General features: G+C 37.7%; 1 protein-coding gene across 11 annotated transcripts in view; it reads right to left on the bottom strand.

Annotated features, from left to right (window-relative positions):
- CLIP1 (CAP-Gly domain containing linker protein 1) overlaps positions 1-16951 on the bottom strand; it is a 72966-nt gene that overhangs the window by 45391 nt on the left and 10624 nt on the right. For 10 of the 11 annotated variants that reach the window (XM_074886938.1, XM_074886948.1, XM_074886942.1 and 7 more), the window contains 3 exons: positions 14548-14743; positions 13522-14093; positions 61-185 (listed from right to left, as the gene is read on the bottom strand). In XM_074886938.1, the coding sequence (XP_074743039.1) occupies positions 61-185; positions 13522-14093; positions 14548-14641 (791 nt within the window). In that variant the 5' untranslated portion in view covers positions 14642-14743. Of the gene's footprint in view, positions 1-60; positions 186-13521; positions 14094-14547; positions 14744-14968; positions 15219-16951 lie in introns of those variants that run through there. The other variant, XM_074886939.1, reaches the window with a different exon arrangement.

Here is a 16951-nt window from a genome sequence, read left to right on the forward strand (position 1 = left end):
CAAAATAGAATATAGAGATGCAAAACCTTTAAGGCAGCTGCTATCTGATGACAGACTAACCTTGTTCCAGCAACAGCTCCATCATTCTTTCCCAGAGGTTCATCCAGTTCTACTCCACACCATTCTCCTTTAGCAAAGTCAGTTTCTCCCAAGAAACGGACAACTCCAGCTTTTGTTCCACCAACCTAAAAAGCAGTAAGACACACAACTGCATTTACTGCATTTCCAAATTAAAATACCAAATAAAGCAAAAAAGCTTTCAGTAAAATCATGTTCACAAAGTACATTAATGATGTGACCAGTTCTTATTTCAACCTGCGTATTCCTTTGCCTTTGAGTTTGTTTTAATGTTGAATGGATCTTCACAACCAAACTGTTTACAGGAAAAAACACCAACAAACACCAAAAAACCACCCAAACCAAAATCACATCCCTAGCATTTAGTTCTGGCCAATTTGGTATTCATGAAATTTGTCACGATTAAAGGGTACGGTTCTATTAGGTGACTTGATACAACTATAAGATTAAAAATACATATAAACAAGACTCAGTATAACCAGTGTACTGAATGCAATAGATTTGTACTATAGTTTCACACAAATTTCTATCAGCAAATAAGGATTTCTAAGAATTGCTTATTTCTTATTCTAATTCTGTGAAGAAAAGTAAAAGAAATGAGAAAAGAGTTTTTCATATTTTCTTTAAGGAATAGTTCACAGAAACTATATAGTACAGCCCTCTTGCATTTAAAAGAACTAATATAACGCACGACGCACAGCACTTTGCAAACAGCTATTTGAATTCTTTGGGTGAGGAGAACCATGTTCTTTTATCTTTTCTTCACTTCAAAAAACACAAAACAAAAGAACAAACACTGCTAAATGGAAGACTAGAAATCAGTTGTTTTCAAACTTAAAATATTAAATATTTACAGCCATTCCAATTACTTGCAATGTCTGCAAGATATAGCTTTTCATAATGCCCAGGGGAGGGAAGAATTAAATTAAGTGAAGAAGCAAAAGCTGTTCAGTGTGGCTGACACTTGCCAAGAAGGGCCATGAGCCAGAACTGCAGGATTCTTGCAGGTCAGAATTAGATACGTTGTGCCCTATTTGTATGAAAATCTGTTCAGCCTGCTTCTAGCATTATGAAAACAAGCAAATGTTAATGAAAGCCTCTTCAAGAGATTCACTGAATTCAACACGGACATTTTCAGGACCATTGTTCTTTTCTTCCACTTGTGTTTCCCAGCACACATGAGGCATATTTTGTAGCCTTGACAGAGAGCTTGGATGTAACCTGTTAACACAGACTGTAATTTTCCTTTTTATATACTAAAAAGTAAATTAGGATTTCATATCATTTTTACATTAGACATTCTATTTCTTGGGGAGAACTTCCTAGGATAACTAGAGAACAACAAGCTTCTTATGCCATAAGTTAAGGTGCATGATCACAGCACACTAGATAATTCATATTAATACATTTGGGAAGTGTTCACACAAAAGGTTAACTGTGAGGTATCTAGGAATGGAGGACATTATCTTGCATGAAAGCACTAAGTGTCCACAAAGTACTAAGTTCGTGCACAGTAGCTGCCACACACATGTGTGTTCTACCTTCTGGCTCATCAACTTCCCAGAGCCGACAGCTCTGTTAGCGATGCAAGGCTTCAGCTGATGAGAAAAACAAATCCTAATCCACACAAACCTCAGAAAATCAGAGAAGAATAATTAACCCTTCAGAAAGCTGAGAGGCATCTTTCATCCATATTTAAGGTGGCAGCCCCCTTCTCCTCTCTCATTAGAGGCTTCAAACAACGTTTAATCTGCAGATCACCTTTATATGTTGCTGTAAGTGGCACTGTAGCAAATTAGTACTCTTCATGGAATAAAAACCCACAAAGTTTACAGTTATCATGACTCAGCCTAATATAGTAACTAGTAGAACGTTTGGTATTTGGTGTTCTTGGCAGAGAACAGACAAACTTCCCCTCTCAAAAAACAAGCACGAGTACTGCCTTAGAAAAAAGAATTGCAACCAGCCAAAACAGTCACATGGAATGCAGACCTCTGTGGCACTGTGGTGAAGAGGAAATATATAACATTTGTTAAAAGTATTTCCTGGGAAGAACTATCCCTTAAGTTGACACATTATTCACCCTCAGACATAACCTACTTTTTCTAAGGGATAAATATTGTTAACCTAAGTAGAGACATAAAAATAAAATTTAACTGAGCAGTGTGAGAGAAAAACATGCACCTGTCTGCGCTAGCACTCCATACTTGGTCTTCCAAGTTGTCTTTCTCCTTATTCCTTTTCTAGCAAGTTTGGGTGGATTTTGTTGGATTTTTTTCTTTAAAGATAAATTTGGAAGACATCTTTAGGTGAAAAGACTGGTTAGTTCTGTGCGTACTGTTTCCCTACTCAATTTTGTACTGTCTGCCTGAATAAAGAGTTAAATCAAAAGAGGCTGTAAAAAAACCATTAAAAAAATTAAGACAGGAAAGCTAGAACAATGGCCTAGATAAGGAGCATCCCTTCAAAGACAATAGTCAGGTTTGCCATTGCACAGAGGGATTCCTCAGCTCCTTTTACACGACTGTTTAGCCAGGCCAAGGAATTTTACTGCAGTTTTGTAGAGTGGTGGGGGGGCTGGTTTGTGTTTTTTTTTTTTTTAAATAAACAACGTAAGTCAATTACCAAAACACACACACACACAAAAAGCATTTCTATAGAAACGTAAGTGGGGTAAGCAAGATAAGAGCTATCTGAAGCATGGTAGTAGAAAAGGATAACTACACACAGACTCCCAGAGACAGGAAAAACTGTTGCAATCTGTTCCCTCCAACTCAAACTGTAAATAAATCTCTAGATAAGTAATACTAACTTCAGGATAATACAGATTCAACTTGGGTCCAGATATTAATTCCTTTTTGTTTCATACCTTGGCCCTGCTCATCTTTCATATTTAGGTAAAAACTGTCTGGCATTTATGTTGAAGACGTTGCATTCAAATTACAAACCAGGAGATGCAATCTGGCAGAAAAGCTTTGGCAATGACCAGTGCCCACTGGACCTGCTACAGCAATCACCAGGCATGTGCACAGGACTGCAACCCAAGGCCCAGTGGGAGCGAGCAAATGGAGGAATTCAGATCCCCAGAACATATGGGGATGCACAACGTGAGATCCCCAGGAGAAACAGCAATGTGACTAGTCTTGTAACCATGGTACCAGGGTTATTTTAAAACAAGATGCAAGGAAGAATGCCAAAGAATTTTTGTTTTTTCCAAACCTAGTGAAGCTTCTTTGAATAACTGGCTACTACATTCCTGCTTTCTGCAAATATTGAACGGTGCATCCTTACCAGGAGTATGAATCAGGGTACGCTGTAGCAGTAAAGTACTCACAGCATCAACAAAGGTCTATATACACAGTTTTGCTCAGTTTTAAGCAGAAGTCTTCAGTTTTAAAGACAGGATCAGCATTGTTTTCCAAAGCCTGTATCTACTGAAGACTTCCAATCTGCCTCAAACAATGTATTTATCTCCAGCTGCAATTAAGTACAATGTATGTGACAACACACCTACCTTGAAAGCATTTAAGAAAATAATCACTTATTCCCTTGGCAGTACAATGTGAGGTGCTACTGTACAACATAGTATGGGAAAGGCTTTTCTATGAATATAAGTTGCTGCACATATACAGAATCACACTTAGTGGTCTAAAGGGGAAAAAAGATTAAGATATGATTACACTAAACTATATATACCAGTATGAAAAAAAAGAATTGTATTTACAGAATTAGAGTATTTATTACAGAAAAATTATTTAAAAATTTAAAAGAAACTAACCAAAAGCCTAGTTGCATTTTCTAGCAGATCTACTTCCCAGTAGTGCATGAAGGACTTAAAAAAAAGAGTCTAGTTTCTAAAAGAAACAGGAAGAAAAATTTAAGAAGTTTCTAAAAGTGATATGGAAAAATGGGGCATCACTACCATGAAGTAAGTTTTCCATGACCTTCATTCATGCTAAGGCAGGTCACTAAATAATAGATCAGAGAAAAGAACTGCCAGACCTTTTTTTAGTCATTTACCATACTCAGTACAGTCAGGCTGTAAAATATAAAGCAGTAATACACCAGAGAATCTAGGTTAGGCTATGGGTCATTGTGCGGTGAGGAAATTTGCTTGGAATTCACTATACATGGGAAAAGTGATTCAATTCCATTTATCAAATTATAACTAATCTTACATTAATCTGCTGCAATGTAAAGTGAAGTAGGAAAATAGGTTTGTAAACCTGAAGCAGTTAAAAACTTCCTGATGAAAGCACATCGGGATGAGCACGTCAAACTTTGTGAGAACCTTTGTAGAGCCGCATTTCCAAAGGTAAGCAGAAGTAGGAAACAAATAAACCAGTGTATTTCATGGGAAGAAAAAAAAAAAAGAGATAGTCTAAAAAATGAGACTGCTATTTCAACAGTATTCATTGAAAAATACAGATCTCTTTGTAAAGAGAATGGGCACTGTCTGAAACTTTGTCAGTATAAGAATATCACTTACTCCGACCAGCTGAGCAGAGTTAAAAGGTGAATAACAATTGCTCTGTTTCCCCTTCTGCCTGAGCACTTATTTATGGCGACTTCTGAAAAGCATCACTTGGATATTTCTGTGTTTGTCACACAGACCGGGCATTTTCAGAACCATTCAAATCACAGCACCCATAACATGCAACACTCGAAAACACAAAAAACATCCAGACAAGCAAATACCACCTTTGAAAATCCTGGGATCTACTAATGAGAATCTTCTTTCTCTTGTTTCTCAAAATTTAGAGGAACCATTTCCAGCTGGCAAATGCAATTGTTATTTAATTGATTTCTTCACCTGTTCAAGGCCAGAGGGAACCACCAGATCATCTCCTCTGGCTCTCCTGAAACAGGTCTTTACATTTCACCCAGTTACACCTGTAATTAACCCTGTAACCGTACTGAGCTAAGCTGTATGTGTTGATGCTTTTAGATCAGAGCTGATACCCATCAAGAAAACATGCTTCCACTGACAGTCTATTTTCATAGTTAATCACTCCATTGTTAGAAACATTTAAATTTGAAATAAAACAAATTTGACTGTGGCTTCTAGCCACTGACTCTCATTATGCTTTTATTTGGAAGATTACAGAGCTGTTCTGCAACTGGCATTCACCATGCAGGAACACACATGTTTTAAGCAAGACACCTCATTTTTTTCCCTTTGTAAATTAAACAGATTGAGTTCTTCAAATCTTTTATTGCAAGATACTTGCTTGAGTCATTTTGCAGCTGTGTTCTGAATTCTCACCACTGTTTCCAGTGGGTTTTTCAAATAACTAAGGACGTAACTATATAGAGTATTTGAGTACTGACCAAAAGCACAGTCAGCACTGCTTAGAGCACCTTCTATTTTCATGGGTCCTTCTGCCACATCAACCCACGAATTGCTCTTCAGTGCCTTTAGCTCCTGGATCTTCCTCAGTCACTACTCTCTCCAGCAGAGCTGCCCATGGCTGTTACAGTTTACAGGTTTATAATCTCTGCCACTGAATGCAAAACGCACCCACCAGCTTGGCCTGCTGGGGGTTAAATGACAAGTCCCTCTGGACTGCTCCATGCATATTGTTATTTACTCCTCTGACTGTACAGAGATTTCATCAGGAATGATTTACAATTATTTCCAGAGCATAGATCAAAGCACTGAATAGTATTAGCACTAGGTTAGCTCAAAGGAAAACCACACTAGTGACCATATCCAATGGTGGAACCAAGCAAGCCACTTTTTTTTTTTGAGGGGGGTGTGGGGTGGGTGTTTGCCATCCATTGCCCAGTTCTCAATGAAGTCCAATGCTAATTTTTAAATTAGACTGTTAGCTAGTATTCAAAATTTTTTAAAAAAATCCCACCACACAACAGAGTTTTCTTCATTAAATCTATAGTTTCAGAGAAGAAAGTAAAACATGTTTGACAAAACTGCCATGTTTTAGTTTGTCAACATCTGGTTCCCCTGTGAGTTTCTGCCTGTCTTTTTATCCTTGATACTAGACAGTCTAGCTTCAGATTATCCTATATTCTTTTAGAAATATTTGCATAACATCCAACACTTGATCAAGGCATGACTGAAAGAGTGCTAGAGTATTCACTAAACTTTAAACTGGCCTCCCTAACTCAGATTTTTCAAACCAGCGATTCTGTGAATAGCAGGATTAATTATGCCAGTTTTCCTGTGGCACTGGATATTATGGTTGAGTAACTTTGCTATCTAAAAATGCAAGAGTGATTACTATTTCTATTGATGGGAACGGTATTTAGACAAGACCTTGATCATGTGGATTCTCTGGTATGCAAAAATCTGTGAAGACTGTGCAGCTTTTCCAGACTTGATGGTTAGATTCTCTACCTTCCATTGGGCTCTTTCCATGAAACTTGTAAGAACTTATCTTTGAAACCTCTACATTTCTCCCTAATTTGCTTGCAGTTGACTAGCAAGTTCAAAAGCAAGGCCAAAGTAGGCATAAGAGCCAATGTGCAATAAGACATACAGACACAGCGCTATCACACAACCCTTCACTTCCAGAAGAAAACAGTTTAAAAGTGATATGCTATTGAAGTTCAATTCATTCAGTCAACTTATTCAGTCACAAAGGAAGCAATACAAAAAAGTGAACACCAATTCCATACTACAAAAACCACGTGTGAATTTGCCACCACAAAAAAAAGCAAAGGCAACTACCAAAATAAGTAAATAAATAAATTGTTCTTTCGCCCATCCTGTGTGGAAATAAGGACGGACAACATGTCCCTGGATATCACTCCCCAGGGAGTGGGGAGGGAAGGGAGATAGGGAGTCCAGATACACACCAAATAAAAACCATATAAATAAGTAAATTAAAAGATAAATCAGTCTTGCATGAACAAACTATTAACAAAGCGTGTGGAGAAGTCACCCACTGCTGCCATTATATCTCAGTAACTCCCAGGCAACTTTAAGTTAAATAAGGAGTTGCCAAAACAAAATGACTCACAATTAGACACAACTCACACCTTGCTGCAACAAGATAAATTTAACATCTTATTTAACTGTGAGCAGGAGGTAACAATATGTCCTAGAAAATGCTTTAATGTAACATTAAAAGAAAGCCATGTTTGCAAAGAGAAAATCACCAAGATAATGAATTACAGACAAAGCCTTTGGATCCCCTCTATCCTTCAGCTATATTTTCATACATATATTTCATGCTGTGCAACCACTTCACAAACTAATCTACATTATACTTTACAGTATCCAAAATACTATGTCTAAATATACATACATAAGAATTACTTTCATCCTTGACTTGACAAAGCCATCAAAATACCTTACAGTCAACTCAGCTTAAGGATAAAGCAAAAGCATGATTGAGCAGTTAAGCACTGACATACACTTGCAGTCACAATAAAGGAGGCTCGGGAGGGGACAGCCCCCGTAGAGCACACAACAATCACGTGTTCTCAACTTCCAAATTTTTCTTCCTTTTTTACCCTCGTATTCATTGTGCCAAGATATTTTTGCATTGCTTAAACTGTAACAATGCCAATGAATATTTGTTTTTCTAACAGTTAAATACCGACTATACAGATTTTTAAATAGACTAAACTCAGACATGCATTTTCTATTCAGAATGTTATAGAAACTGGAAAATAGAAAACTTAAAAATACCACATGGATAATGCAGGATTATTTCTAAAGGGAGAAACTCCTCTCTACATGTGAAGTTCCTCTTCCCCCTCGTTGCTTTTAAGAGTCCTGGAATTTAATCAGTTGACAGATTTACCTCATGTTTACTTGAAGATAGGTTACATGGGTGGAAACAAATCTGTCAATAATCTCCTATCACTCCCTGCCTATTACATCACTGATAAACTTAGTAAGAAATAATGAAGCAAGAAATAACTTAGAGTGAGCAAGTGTAAAACAGACAGTATAGAAGAAATTAAGACGTTGCTCATGGATAGAGAATAACTTTGCAAAAAGGCCACATCAGCAGATGCCTGTAAATCTAGTTTGTAACCTTTTGTGAACATATGGACAGAGAGGCCCAAGTTACAGCTTCAGAGCTCAGCTCTAGAAGCATCAGATTTGGCAGACGATGATGAAGCCATAACTGGTTAAATGAATGAAAGCACTTTAATCTCTTGAGAAGGCTAAGGCCCCTTAGGTTGATAAGATTTTTATTTATTTATTTAAAATACAGCATCTGGTCCCTCCAGAAAAAAGCCTAAGATGCTCTCAAAGCTGCTTGAACCTTTGGTAGGTGCAACAGTTGTCACACAAAGCACAAAATTTCCCCTTTTATTTCAACAAGTTGGGTTTGTTAGGTTGGTTAGTTCAGGGGGGTTTATTTGTTTGTTTTTTTAATCAGCTTTGCACTGGGCTCTTAAGAAATCATAAACGTTTGCAATACCAGGGCAAACAGGTTCTCTGGCTGCAACTCAAACAGGAAACAGAAACTGGCTTAGCCTGAAAGTAATTTGGTTTCTGAATTAGTTTTCACCTATTCTTTCCCCATCTAGTTTAGCACCTAGCGACAACACTTCCACTGGTACAAGAAGGGATCGCTTTTTACACAGGAATTCTTATACTGGGTTCAAAATGCTGAAGCTGTAGCCTAATTTTCAGCAGGCAAATCAACTATAGTTGTGTTAAAGACCTTGCACTCTGTCATTAACCCAGGAAAGACGGGACAAGTGCAATGAAGATAATCCAGATTTCCACACCAACACTTTCTACTTTACAGCAATCCCCAAATATGAGATCAGGCTGCCCAGAGTTAATGTCCTCTCTCTAACAACTAAATCATATCCAGATTCCAGAACATACTTCAGATGTTAAGAATGGAAATTATGGTTAATACAGAGCTATTTGAATTACACTTTGCATCAATAACTTTTTATTTGGTTTAGCTATATTATTTTTTCCAGTAAAACTTATACATCAATGCAACAAATTAAAAGCTGAATAAGGAGTTACATATCAGAAAACAAAATTCTTTTAAATATGTATTTTACCTCCCTATATTTTCAACATTTCTACATATTAACATGAAGTATTTCCAAATACTTGTTAGTGAAAGGAAAATTACTGCTCAGCTTCAAGTCAACTAGGCAGTTCAGTACATGCTTGCTGAATATGGCTCAGATATACCGGACCTGAGGGAGACAGATTTTTATCAGAGATTTCCGGGACAGCAGAGGGCTTGCATGCTGTTTTAACTTAATTGTCTTTGAGAAGGAGTAAACTACAGAAACCTAAAGAATTTTGCACTGGAACATCCACTTTGGGGTATAATACATCCAGCTTGTGTATTCACTTTAGTTAGTTTGATTTGCTTTAACTCCTCCAGAATCTCAAGAAAAAGAACTTCTAAGAAAACAGGACAATATGAATTTCTCTGTGATTATTATATTTCCCTTACGGACATTCATGTCTACTGCAAGCTGTTTTTCTGATGTTTACAACTTGATTTAATGGCCTGGAAAATGTCTTTTTCAAATTGAGGGGAAAAAAAGAAAAAAATTGTAGCTGACTGTTGCAGCAAATCTACTAGAAGTATTTTTCTGCAGGCATCCACAGGAACACAACTCAGCTGACATTATCACACACCTTGAAGTCTGTCTGTTTTGATGTTAATGAAAGTGGGTTTTTTTATATATATATACACACAAGGTCTTTTGAAAAAGATGTTTTCTGTCCCCTGAAAAGCAAGCCTGCTTGCTTTTGCATCTTTTCATCTCCACATCTATGGCATTGTTCAGCACAACCTCACATAAAATACTCTAAGCAAGCCTGCATTTGATACAGACAATCACCTCACAACTTTAATTGTTTTTTGCAGTGGAATTTCTTTTCTCTGACAAGAATCTGAATGACTGTCCCAAATGCTTACATTTGTATGTAACCACTGTTCTTCCTAATGTTATCTGAATAACGGAAAGATCCTGTAGGGCACCTGTCTTCCTATCCAAGTAAATCAGTACACTGGAAGCTTCCTTTATTACTAAATCTATGTACTTTTTAAAGACATCAGTCTTCCCGTAAAAGTTTTGGGGGACTCTACATATGGGACCACGCAGCATTTAGTAATTCTAACCTTAAGTGCACAAAAGACTGGTGAAACAACTAGAGATCAAAGGAATAAGAAAATAAGCTTAAGACATTTTCTCTATCCACACAAAACAATACAGACCATGCACTACAGCATCATCTCTCCCAGATTTCTTTGCACATACAGCCTTTAGTCAAACTACCTCACCCCAACACCACTGGCTATGAACATCTGATGCAGTAGTTTGCTGTGACAGAATGAAGAAGTGACCGTGAAGAGCTGACAGCTTCTTTTCATGTAGAGGAATAGTACTAACATCTCAGTAGGAACTAAAAAATGTTCCAACAAAGATTAGCTGTTGGGAAACGTCAGTTTGCCAAGCCTGAAATGCTTTGAACTCAACACTTCAGGTTCAACAGACTTGTGCAAAATTTACATTTGTCTAATGCAAAAAAGAAGCTGAGTTGAGATGTGAACTGGGAACTGCATTTCTCTGACATCTAAACAGTTATCAGAATGGTCTCCCGCATCTTGATAACCCAGATTGGGCAGAAAAAAAAAGCAGTGTGATTTTGCATTTTTGGTTGAACATATCATCCAAAAACAGCCACTTGCCCCCAACCCCCCCAATAAATATTGAAGAGAGCAATTCAAGGTGACTCCTATTAAGTACATTTTAAAATCAAAGTTAAAAGAAAAAAACTTAACAGATTGAAGTAATACTCCAGTGTAACACTCCACACCCTAAGATCACACACCAAGATCAACAACGTTGAGCCACATCTGAAGTCCATTCTGGAATGTAATCTTAGCTGACGAGCTATGTCTTACCCATCTATGAATTTGCCCTTAAGGACATACTTCTCCAGTTAAGTATTTTAATAAGACTCCCAAATGAGCTTTTGTCTATCATGAATTCATTGTTCTGCTGAACTGCAATTCCACACTGCTGGAGGCTCACCATTTTCAAGACACAATTCTCAGCAGTTGTTTTCCCCATAATCACCACGGTATTGCTACTACTAAGAACCTTCACAAAATATTCAACAGCAGTCAGTCCAAGATGCAAGAACTGATGAACGTGGGCAGCATTTAGTTGCTGGAGTTCTGCAGTGGTATGGTCAGACTGAAGTGTATCTCAGGCCTATGACAGTATATTGTCACTTAGAAGGGAAATTCTGTGCTGAGGTGGGACTTACAAATTCCATCAAGCCTCTCATCCTCTTGCATAGCATATTACTGAAAAGTTACTGCTGTCAGTATTAATAAAAAATAAATGACATGGAGCAGTCCACTTGCATTTGTACGTTTCTAGGCAAGCTACCCTAAGTGACAGGCATGTCTCTCACAACAACTGGTGCTAGCTGTAGGTTCTGAGGACAGTTTCCAGCAATTACTCAGTAACAGTTCAATTCTACAGTCCATAGTGCTGGACAGGAGTTCAGTGGCAGAGAAAAAAAAATAAATTAACAGATGAATGCATTATTCAGCCAAATTTACTATTATTTGCACTAACCTGGTGATTTAAGATATTTCCATCTGAATTATTATTAGACATGACATCAGCAGAGTCTGGGATCTACTGCAAAAAATTAGCATGGGACCCAAAAGGGTTAAAACCCAGGAGACAAAGAATCCTGTCCATTTAACACTCACATTCCTGTGCATACACTGTCTTATACTGGCATATAAATTATAGATATGCATCACTGACTGCTCTGCTAGGAATTGCACCAAAACCTCAAACTACAGCTTGATGATTCAACAGGAAGACTTAAGGCAAACAGAGGAAGTAGGGAGGATGAAATACTAAGTTTAATCTGTTCTACTTAACAAACAGAATTTGGGACTTTATTACTATCAAACTGTGGCAGTTAGGATATGCTGCTTCTGCAATTTGCACTAACAAGATATAGGAAAGTTAGAGCGATGCCTTCATAGGCATCAGAAAATTTTCCCACAAAAGAAGACATCCCAGAAAATCTCACAAAGATCCTCGAGAAAAAGGCAAACGAGTGGTTAAAAAAACCCAATGCTGATTGGAAGAGGACAGGGCTCTAGTCTCTGACAGAAATAGCTGGGGATAAACGGTAAATCTTTGTTTCCATTGCCACTCCAAGAAAACACATCTCAGCCCAACTCTAGCTGTCAGCCAAACCCTGCCCTCACTTCACCTTAGTATCCTTCAGACTTTCTTCAGCTTGGACCTATGTTTTAAGCTCTCTTTACACAGAAAGAGAAGTCAAATTCTTCCTTAAAAAAGAATTAAAATATTAAATATAAAAATATTTAAAACTTCACTGCAAACATTATCTGGTGGGGCAGTGCAGGACAAACATAAAATCCATGAGATTTTTTCTACACAAGGTTCTTACTGTAACCCCAGAAATGCTTTCTATGCCAGGGCATTTGTTCCTGTCCTTGGTTTTTACCTAATGGAAATTTAAAAAATTATATTGTAAGTAACAGGAGATTGTATCAAAACAACAGTAAGACAATTCTTCAGCTTAACGGCACACTCAAGTAATTCAAACCTAAAATCAGATCTGTTACACTGACTGTAGTAGATATACAAATATCATTCTGACTATATTTGAAGGCTACATACATAGCCTTTAAATAAATAATACAACATAATGTATCACCAGCTTTCTACTGCCTTTTCAAGGAAAGGCTAGTGTTTCAGGGCAAAGTTTCCCACTTTTTTTAGTAGGTGTACGCCAAATCAGTTATCAAAAATGACCAAAATGATCAAAAAGTAAAAGGTATACTACACAATTATTATTTTTAAAAATATGTTTAAACTGACAAAACTTAACTCCCTTTTAAAAGGGTGAAATGATACATCAGCAGAAACATTTATGGTTCTGAATTTAGGAAGGGCAGCCAAGTAACACGGCACGTCACCAACAGAACACGTAATTCCTGGGTGATCAGTGGCATTATGTGACTACTTCTGTTGCTGCCTGTCACTACTCAGGGGAACAATCAATTATTGAACTGTTGGCTTTCTAAAGACATGGCCCTGAACACGGCAAAAGAGCTGCATGGAAAGCTCACAAGTGTGGGTTTTGTTTAGCATGATTGTAGTTCTTGAAGTTATAGAAAGATAAGCTACAAGTATGTTGTTAAAGACCAAATGTCTTTTTTAAACACTAGCAAAACCTAATAGATTAAAAACTGCTAAATTAACCATTTTATCTCGGTAGTGCAAAGATCTTCCTACAGTATGTAAAACTGCATGTGAAGAGCTTGTCTACGGAAGACATTCAACGAAAACAAACCTAGAGCATAAATTTACATTACCTTGACCAAGGAAACAGTAGAAAAGTTTTGAATATTAGCAAAAGTTACAATTTATCAATCAAAAGCAGACACAGAGGCTGCAGGGGAATCTTACCAGAACTCGATCTCCAATTTTGAGCTCCCTTTCTCCCTTCTTTAGTGATCCAGCTTCAGAGAGATTTGATATAGATTCACTTGCAGTTTTTGAAAGATTGCTAATCTGAGAAGGAGTTGAATGTTCCTTAGCAGCAAGTGGTGAAGTTTTTTGTGGAATTCCTGAAGGGGGAAGCGCAGCAGCAGACGAAGACACCATACTAGCAGCCGATGTGGAAGTTGGTGATGTAGCTCTAGAAGCATGAGCTGTCTGTGTACCATTGGTTTCATCTTCTGTCAGCACTTTTCTTGTCAATTTTGATGGTCTTGTAAATATTCCCCTCAAGGGTTCACACTGGAAATAGCGAACTCCAGCCACAGAGCCATCATTCTTACCAATTGGTTCATCTAGAACAATCCCTGCCCACTGTCCTGGAGCAAATTGTGTTTCACCAAGGAACTGAATAAAGCCAGGTTTATTTCCATTGACCCAAACACGCTCCCCAACTCTGAAATCATCCACAAACTCTTCACATGCATCTGCAGTGGTTGTGCTTGAGACCTTTTCACTGGAAGCTGCTTTTTCTGCTGGCACTGGAATCAAGCAGAATGAGAAAGCAAATACACTAATATTCCAGAGAGCATCATTACTTAGTTTGAATGTAACAAGCATTTGGAAACAGCATGACTTCTGAAAGGAAGAGCACAACTCCAAATTTTCTTACTTTTGAAAACACTCTAATCTCTGCAATACAATAATTCAAAATCTAAGGACAGAGACATTGAATGAATTTAATCTAAGTTTTGTAGAGATTAAACGCCTTACCTCAAAAACTACACAATCATTTTTATCATGACAAGTTTTTTCCAAGGAAAACTGCTTGATCACATCCAATTAGTAACTTCAGATGTTTTGCATAGAGTACAGAATTTTTGTTAGAGCAGAAATACAACCAAAAATATCTTGGTGTAAACAGTAAAAATAGTATACACTCATAGCTTTTTGTTAGAAGATGAAGAAGGGAAAAGTTATTTAAGTATTCCTTACCAGCTGCAATAGATGTGGGTGTTTTCAGCAACGTACTCCCATGCTTGATGGTCTTTGAAGGAGCCTTAAGTCCACTTGGTTTTAACATACTCATCTTTTTGCAATACCAGTGTTAATCCTCTTTGTCTGTAGCAACTATCTTTTTCCAAACATGGATAAAATATATTATTTGAGTTTTTTCAACTCTGGAGTAAACCTGTATATAAAAATATCAGACATGAAACAAAAATCAGTATTTTAACTCCTGCAGAAGAAATTTCTATATACATGCATAGTCTGTGTATGAAATGCATGATAAAATATGCTTTACAATAACAACCAGAAGCATTTCCCAGGATAGCATTTCCAATCCTTCAACTTTTGAAGGCCATTTCCTATTAAAAGACACCAAGTCTGAACCTAAAACATCAGCATAACTCACTTCATTGAATGTTGCTGTATTCATCTTGAGTTTTAAACTAAAAGGCTATTTTAAGAAAGAAAAACAAAGCCCTTAACAGCATTACTAACATTACACATAGATATAATCACTCTGCGCACCCTACTGTTTTCAGTCACATATTTCAAGCGTTGCAATATCCCAGCAAAAACAACTTGAGAGTAAACATGTAACTGCAAGAGAAACCAAGAGAACCAGGAATTTCAGGAAAAAAGTTTTTAAGAGAGGTTGGAAGGGAAAAATTAAGATTGACCAACAGAGTTACATGATGGCAAGCAAAAAGTAAACATCCACCTCAGCTGTATGTGATCTTTTAGATCACAAGATACACTGGCTTGCAGTCCCCAACACAGTGCCCCAGCCACGCTCCTCTGGAAAGAGGAGGAGGGACTCTTCCCTACGTTGCTAGGATAGAGCCCTGCTCTGACTTGGAAGCCAGCTATAAGCTTTTCAGAGAGCTATGTCATGAGGGTTTTGCCACAGAAGGCATCTTCCTTCTGATTACAAAAGCTTTAGAAAGGCTCTTTCTTCTATAATGAAAAATCTATATTTTTTTTCTATGATGTGAATTCCAAAGCCAAACTGTAAGGTGACTAGTTTCCCCACCACCTTCAAAAGCATAAACTGTACAGCACGAACACAGCTTGGATATTTGCTAAGCTTTATATACAGAGGCACCGACAGAACAGCTATGCCTACTTAGAGAAAACCAGCACACATCTAAACGAAAACCTGAAGAAAAAAAAAAAATAGACATGTAGCAATAGACTGTTTGCTCAACTGTTTGCTCAGAACATGACAAACAAGAACTGTAAAGCAGGTCTCAGCCCTGCCGTTTACTCGGCGTTTTGGCACCAGTCAGCACACATGCACAGGCAGACAGCAGGCCAATTGCAAACTTCCCCAAACCATTATTACCAGTGCCCGGGCGCGCATACGGGCGGTCAGCGTGTCTGAAGGCAAACCAAACACCGGGAAGGAGACTGCTACGCTCCAGGAAGGAAGACTCAAGAGAGACAAGCCAACTGTGTCTTTTACCTACCAGTACGAGTTTTACCCCTCATGTATTATTAATAGCCAGCAGTGTTCCTAAAAATCAATTCACTGAAAAAAAAAAAAAAAAGTATCGGCACATTGCTTTGTGAACCTAAATACCAAAGTGAAACACTTCTGGTCTTTCTGGCCATGCCAAATACAAGGCATTTTCTAAGAAGTCTGCAAAAATGTTATACTTTAAAAAGCATTAATTACCACCTTGGATGGACAGCGTGGTCTACAATTTCAGCTACGCTCCATGAAAACTCTGAAGTAGCGCTGTGAAGATTTCTGAACAATTTTTCTAGCATTGCCAGAATTATGTCACCCACCCATCTGCAATGTTATGACTAATGAAGAGAAAAATTTCTACATTGTTTTTGCAAGACGTTTACTATTAATTTTTAAGTGGGAACTTTCACAAACATGAAAGCAGAGTTAGCTCTCTAAAATCAAAGCACAAGGATAGGCATGAAATATGACTAAGCGGTGAAAGAACTGGGAGGCAGACGGTTATAGAGAAGAACAACGAAAGGATCACGTAAGATGTCACTCTGGACACAGCAGGAACACTGTGGGTTTTTTTCCCCCCTCCTACTACATACCTGTCCTCCCTGCTAAATCTGAATGCATCATCTTTCCTCATATTATGTTTTAGAAATCTTCTAAAACTGTACTTTGCTCTTACATGCCAAGGACTTGAAAAACCTTCCTTTTCTCTCTTATACACGCTACCTACCTATTCTTTCTCACACTGCAGGCCCTATTCCCTCCCCTCCGATGCCAGGATCTCCATGCATGCCTCCATTACTTTTCTCAACCCATCCAAATCCACAGAACAGAAAAACTGTACATGATAAAGAAGGATTTGGTACAAACACAAAAATGCAAGCATCAATGTCAGTTCTTTTTAGTTCACAGTCTTCTCTG

Source organism: Strix uralensis, chromosome 17, assembly GCF_047716275.1.
Source record: "Strix uralensis isolate ZFMK-TIS-50842 chromosome 17, bStrUra1, whole genome shotgun sequence".
In the NCBI taxonomy this organism is placed as follows: Eukaryota; Metazoa; Chordata; class Aves; order Strigiformes; family Strigidae; genus Strix; species Strix uralensis.